The following is a 5,770-nucleotide window of genomic DNA, read 5'->3' as shown; positions in this document are numbered from 1 at the left end:
AGCCGCCGTCGTGGCTCGTGGTCGTAGCGGGGTTTGTGACATTTCTGCCTTCTGGGACTCCGTGTCCAGCAGTGAAGTCGTTCAAGGCTCGTTTGCAGGCCAGGAACACAATTTGCCAGTGTTTGACAGTTTGGCGAAACATTGTTGCCAGTAATGGTAGTGATTCCACAGTTCTTTTTTCGGTAGCTTCCTAGCTCACAAACGTAACTGATTTTGATGCTCACAAGTTGCTCATGGAGGCCGAGCGATGCCTTGATGAATGAGTAACTGGGATCCCTGGTCCTCCAGTGGAGGCTCTGCTTCTGAAGTTACTGCCTTTTACTTTATTCTGGCCAGTTTGAACAAAATCAGCCTGGTTAACAGACCTGCAGGGGCTGGAACAGCAGGAGTTTTAAGTTTATGTGTTGGTGTGTTCAGAAGTCCAGCCACCCCTCTTGAAACCTAAGAGATGCGTATACGCTGTTTATAATTCTTAAAGCAGTCTAGCAGGAAATGTATAATTGTTTCCATTTTAGAGATGTAGACAGAGGCCCAAGGTGCTGAGTGGTTTGCAGCTCAGTTAATTTATACCTCGAGTCCCGCTGTTAAACGAAATATGTTGATTTTACCATTTCTTGGAGCTGGAATTTTAAGATATGAAATTATTTCTGGGAACAACTCTAAAACATGCTACACCAGGAAAGTGTTTTTCCCTAAAATAAATGATAGGGTTGCGGTCCTCATCAGACTGTTTGAGAGACTCATTGACAGTGAGTGGGAAATATTGCTTAATATGACAGTTCATTGAAATGCTGTTTGGGTCGTGTGTAGTAGAAACTGCTTCTGTTAGAATCTCTTTAAGTGACTGAAAATTTAAGTAAGACTTCTGCCAAAGAAGCTATTATAATTTAACATGACTATGGAGAAGGCAATGGCAGCCCACTCCAGTACTCTTGCCTGGAAAATCCCATGGACAGAGGAGCCTGGTAGGCTGCAGTCCATGGGGTCGATAAGAGTCGGACACGACTGAGCGACTTCACTTTCACTTTTCACTTTCATGCATTGGAGAAGGAAATGGCAACCCACTCCAGTGTTCTTGCCTGGAGAATCCCATGGACGGGGAGCCTGGTGGGCTGCCGTCTATGGGGTCTCACAGAGTCGGACACGACTGAAGCGACTTAGCAGCAGCAGCACCCTATTATGTGTACCTCTGAAGTATACATTTAAGCCTTAGCTTTTTAGAATTGGTGATATGAGTCAAAGGCAAGACAATTCAGACACAGTTTATTGGAAATGGTGACCGTGCCTCAAACCCTCTACTCTTCTTCCAGACCCTAGAACATGAGGGCCGTTACTATGAATGTGATGTCCTTCCTTTCATGGAAATTGGGTCCGTGGCTCATAAGTATTACCTTCTAAATATCCGACTGCCTGTGAATGAGAAGAAGAAAATCAACGTTGGGATTGGAGAGATAAAGGATATTCGGCTGGTGGTAAGTGAATCTGATTGATCACAGTTGTGGTATAGGTTCTTACAATTTGTCTTTTTAGTAGGGAAAAAAGTATAATGTGGAGTAGATTTTTTAAACCTATTTTAGGTTTTTTAAATCTAAAAAGCAACTGCACATTTATTGTAGAAAATTATAAGCACAGATAAACACACCATAGAACATGAAAGTTATCTGTAATATCCTACCATCTTGAGAAATAACCATTTCGAGGTTTTGCTATTATCTCCTTCTTGATTTTTTCCTGTGTGTGTATATATGAATATATTTTAAATTGTTCCCTTCTAGAGAAGGAAATGGCAACCCACTCCAGTATTCTTGCCTGGAAAATTCCATGGACAGAAGAGCCCAGTGGGCTACAGTCCATGGGGTCACAAAGAAACACAACTGAGAGACTGAGCTCAATCCTTCTCTTAAAAAAAGGGAGGGGATCATATTCAACTAACTCTTCCATTCTTTGCTTTTTTAAATGTAATGGTATATTATAAATATAATGTAAATATACTTTGCGGTACTGCTTAGCTTTCCACAGTATGTATTCACCTTAACACATTATGCCAGTGCTGTCATTTGGGGCATCTAAGATAGCTCCAATTTTTCAATGAAAACCTTGGAGAAAAATCATTGATCATGTTCCTAATCATTCCCTTACGATAGAGTGAGGCTATCTTCATGCCTTTTGATTTAGTTTTACACAGTGCCTGAGGAGGGGTTGAGGGGAGTGTGAGGGCGTTACCTGCTGTGAATGTTAAAGCTCTTGATCTTGGAAGTTCAGCAATAAAGATCTCCACTTACTGCTCTTCAAAATGCGTCTGCTGGTAGAAAATAACACCAAGATATATTGACCTTAAAAATTATGATTGAATTAAAAAAAAAAACAAAAAAAAATTATGATTGGTCTCTATCTAGGGAATTCACCAGAATGGAGGCTTCACCAAGGTGTGGTTTGCCATGAAGACCTTCCTTACACCCAGCATCTTCATCATTATGGTGTGGTATTGGAGGAGGATCACCATGATGTCTCGACCCCCAGTCCTCCTAGAAAAGTAAGAGCTGATTTTGCAGCACTCTTAAGAAACACTGGCACAGCCTGCCGTGGACCTGTTGCTGGGAGTCTAGTTCAAGTGGTCAGTGTGTTCTTTGGACTGGAGATTTGACTCCTTTTTCTCCTTCAGCTTTTACATGCAAATGATTGTTAAATCCTAAGGGTTCTACTGCTCTCATATTTCCAGCTCTCTGTTCTATCTTTGCTCTTTCACATTCTGCATCAGATACATTTCTCTGATACAGTGGATGAACTGTATTGTTGCTCACTAATCCCAACCCCTCTCAGCACCTCTCAGCAAGGATGCTTTTCCTGTAGAGATAGCCCCTTTCTCTCCCACAGTATTGACTTTTTGTTTTCTGTTGGATTATTCCCATTAATATACAAATACACTCTTCCATCCCCATTCATAGTTAGAACTCTTTGTACTTTCCCTCAAAGCTACTGCATCATTTTTCAGCTGATCTTTACAACAAAATTCCTCAAAAATCTTGTGCATATGTCTTCTCCTGTTTTTTCTTGAGCCCCTTCTACCCCTTATTAAAATTGTTCTTAATAGGGTCACCAATGACCCCCACCTTCCAAATCCAGTCCTCAGTCCTCACTTTTCTTGACTCGTTGTCAGCATTTAGGTCACATCCACTATATGACCTAAATCAAATCCCTTATGATTGTACAGTGAAAGTGACAAATAGATTTAAGGGAATAGATCTGATAGACAGAGTGCCTGAAGAATTACTGACGGAGGTTCATGACATTGTACAGGAGGCAGGGATCAAGATCATCCCTAAGAAAAAGAAGTGCAAAAAGGCAAAAGGGTTGTCTGAGGAGGCCTTACAAGTAGCTGAGAAAAGAAGAGAAGCGAAAGGCAAAGGAGAAAAGGGAAGATATACCCGTCTGGTTGAAGAGTTCCAGACAATAGGAAGGAGAGATAAGAAAGCCTTCGTCAGTGATCAATGCAAAAAAGTAGAGGAAAACAACAGAATGGGAAAGACTAGACATCTCTTCAAGAAACTTAGAGATATGAAGGGAGCATTTCATGCAAAGATGGGCTCAATAAAGGACAGAAATGGTATGGACTTAACAGAATAAAGATATTAAGAAGAGGTGGCAAGAATACACAGAAGAACTATACAAAAAAGATCTTTATGACCCAGATAACCATGGTGATCACTCACCTACCGCCAGACATCCTGGAATGCAAAGTGAAGTGGGCCTTAGGAAGCATCCCTACGAACAAAGCTAGTGGAGGTGACGGAATTCCAGTTCAGCTATTTCAAATCCTAAAAGATGATGCTGTGAAAGTGCTGCACTCAGTATGCCAGCAAATTTGGAAAACTCAGCAGTGGCCATAGGACTGGAAAAGGTCAGTTTTGATTCCAATCCCAAAGAAAGGCAAAGCCAAAGAATGTTCAAACTACCGCACAATTGCTCATCTCACACGCTAGCAAAGTAATGCTCAAAATTCTCCAAGCCAGGCTTTAACAGTACATGAACCATGAACTTCCATATGTTCAAGCTGGATTTAGAAAAGGCAGAGGAACCAGAGATCAAATTGCCAACATCCTCTGGATCATGGAAAAAGCAAGAGAATTCCAGAAAAATATCTACTTATGCTTTATTGACTATGCTAAAACCTTTGACTGTGTAGATCACAGCAAACTGTAGAAAATTCTTAAAGAAATAGGAATACCAGACCACCTTACCTGCCTCCTGAGAAATCTGTATGCAGGTGAGGAAGCAACAGCTAGAACTGGACATGGAACAACAGACTGGTTCCAGATAGGAAAAGGAGTACGTCAAGGCTATATACTGTCACCCTGCTTATTTAACTTATATGCAGAGTACATCATGTGAAATGCTGGGCTGGATGAAGCACAAGCTGGAATCAAGATTGCTGGGAGAAATATCAATAACCTCAAATACACAGATGGCAGAAAGCAAAGAAGAACTAAAGAGCCTCTTAATGAAAGTGAAAGAGGAAAGTGAAAAAGTTGGCTTAAAAGTCAACATTCAGAAAACTAAGATCATGGCATCCGATCCCATCACTTCAAAAGTAGATGGGGAAACAATGGAACCAGTGACCAACTTTATTTTTTGGGGCTCCAAAATCACTGCAGATGGTGACTGCAGTCATGAAAGTAAAAGATGCTTACTTCTTGGAAGAAAAGATATGACCAACCTAGACAGCATATTAAAAAGCAGAGACATTACTGTGCCAACAAGTGTCTGTCTAGTCAAAGCTGTGGTTTCTCCAGTTCAGTTCAGTCGCTCAGTCATGTCCAACTCTTTGTGACCCCATGAATTGCAGCATGCCAGACCCCCCGTCCATCACCAACTCCTGGAGTTCACTCAGACTCACGTCCATTGAGTCAGTGATGCCATCCAGCCATCTCATCCTCTGTCATCCCCTTCTCCTCCTGCCCCCAATCCCTCCCAGCATCAGTCTTTTCCAATGAGTCAACTCTTCACATGAGGCGGCCAAAGTACTGGAGTTTCAGCTTTAGCATCATTCCTTCCAAAGAAATCCCAGGGCTGATCTCCTTTAGAATGGACTGGTTGGATCTCCTTGCAGAATGTGAGAGTAGAATTATAAAGAAAACTGAGCACCAAATAATTGATGCTTTTGAACTGTGGTGTTGGAGAAGACTCTTGAGAGTCCCTTGGACTGCAAGGAGATCCAACCAGTCCATCCTAAAGGAAATCAGTCCTGAATCTTCTTTGGAAGGACTGATGCTGAAGCTCCAGTACTTTGGCCACCTGATGGTAAGAACTGACTCCTTGGAAAAGACCCTGATGCTGGGAAGAATTGAAGGCGAGAGGAGAAGGGGATGACAGAGGATGATATGGTTGTATGGCATCACTGAGTCGATGGACATGAGTTTGAGCAAGCTCCAAGAGTTGGTGATGGACAGGGAGTCCTGGTGTGCTGCAGTCCATGGGGTCACAAAGAGTTGGACAGACTGAGCAACTGAACTGAATTGAAGTGTCAGCATTTGGTGTAGCTGATCAGTCCCTTTTTTTTTTTTCATAGAGCCTCTTCCACATTCTCACTGTTATTCTCTCTTTTGCTGACTGTCAGTCATTCTCCATGGCTGTTTCCAGTGATCTTTCCAACCTCTTAAGCTTCGGAGCTGAGGCTCTGTCTTTGTGTTGCAGAAAGGGGGACCCCTTCCAGGGCCCAAAACTGGGCTCTTATCTAGCACTCGGAAATGAATTGTCTGAGGAGACACATCTG

At 42.2% G+C, this 5,770-nt stretch overlaps 1 protein-coding gene across 1 annotated transcript in view; it reads left to right on the top strand.

The window, feature by feature from the left end:
* Positions 1-5,770, top strand: part of WLS (wntless Wnt ligand secretion mediator) — a 119,027-nt gene that overhangs the window by 78,991 nt on the left and 34,266 nt on the right. Inside the window, exons 4-5 of the mRNA XM_010844135.1 lie at positions 1,311-1,472; positions 2,397-2,533. Coding sequence (XP_010842437.1) covers positions 1,311-1,472; positions 2,397-2,533 — 299 coding nt within the window. The remainder of the gene's footprint in view (positions 1-1,310; positions 1,473-2,396; positions 2,534-5,770) is intronic.

Source organism: Bison bison, unplaced genomic scaffold (assembly GCF_000754665.1).
Source record: "Bison bison bison isolate TAMUID 2011002044 unplaced genomic scaffold, Bison_UMD1.0 scf7180017864195, whole genome shotgun sequence".
Taxonomy (NCBI): Eukaryota; Metazoa; Chordata; class Mammalia; order Artiodactyla; family Bovidae; genus Bison; species Bison bison.
Note: the sequence above shows the minus strand (reverse complement) of the source record. Positions and strands in the feature narration are given on the sequence as shown.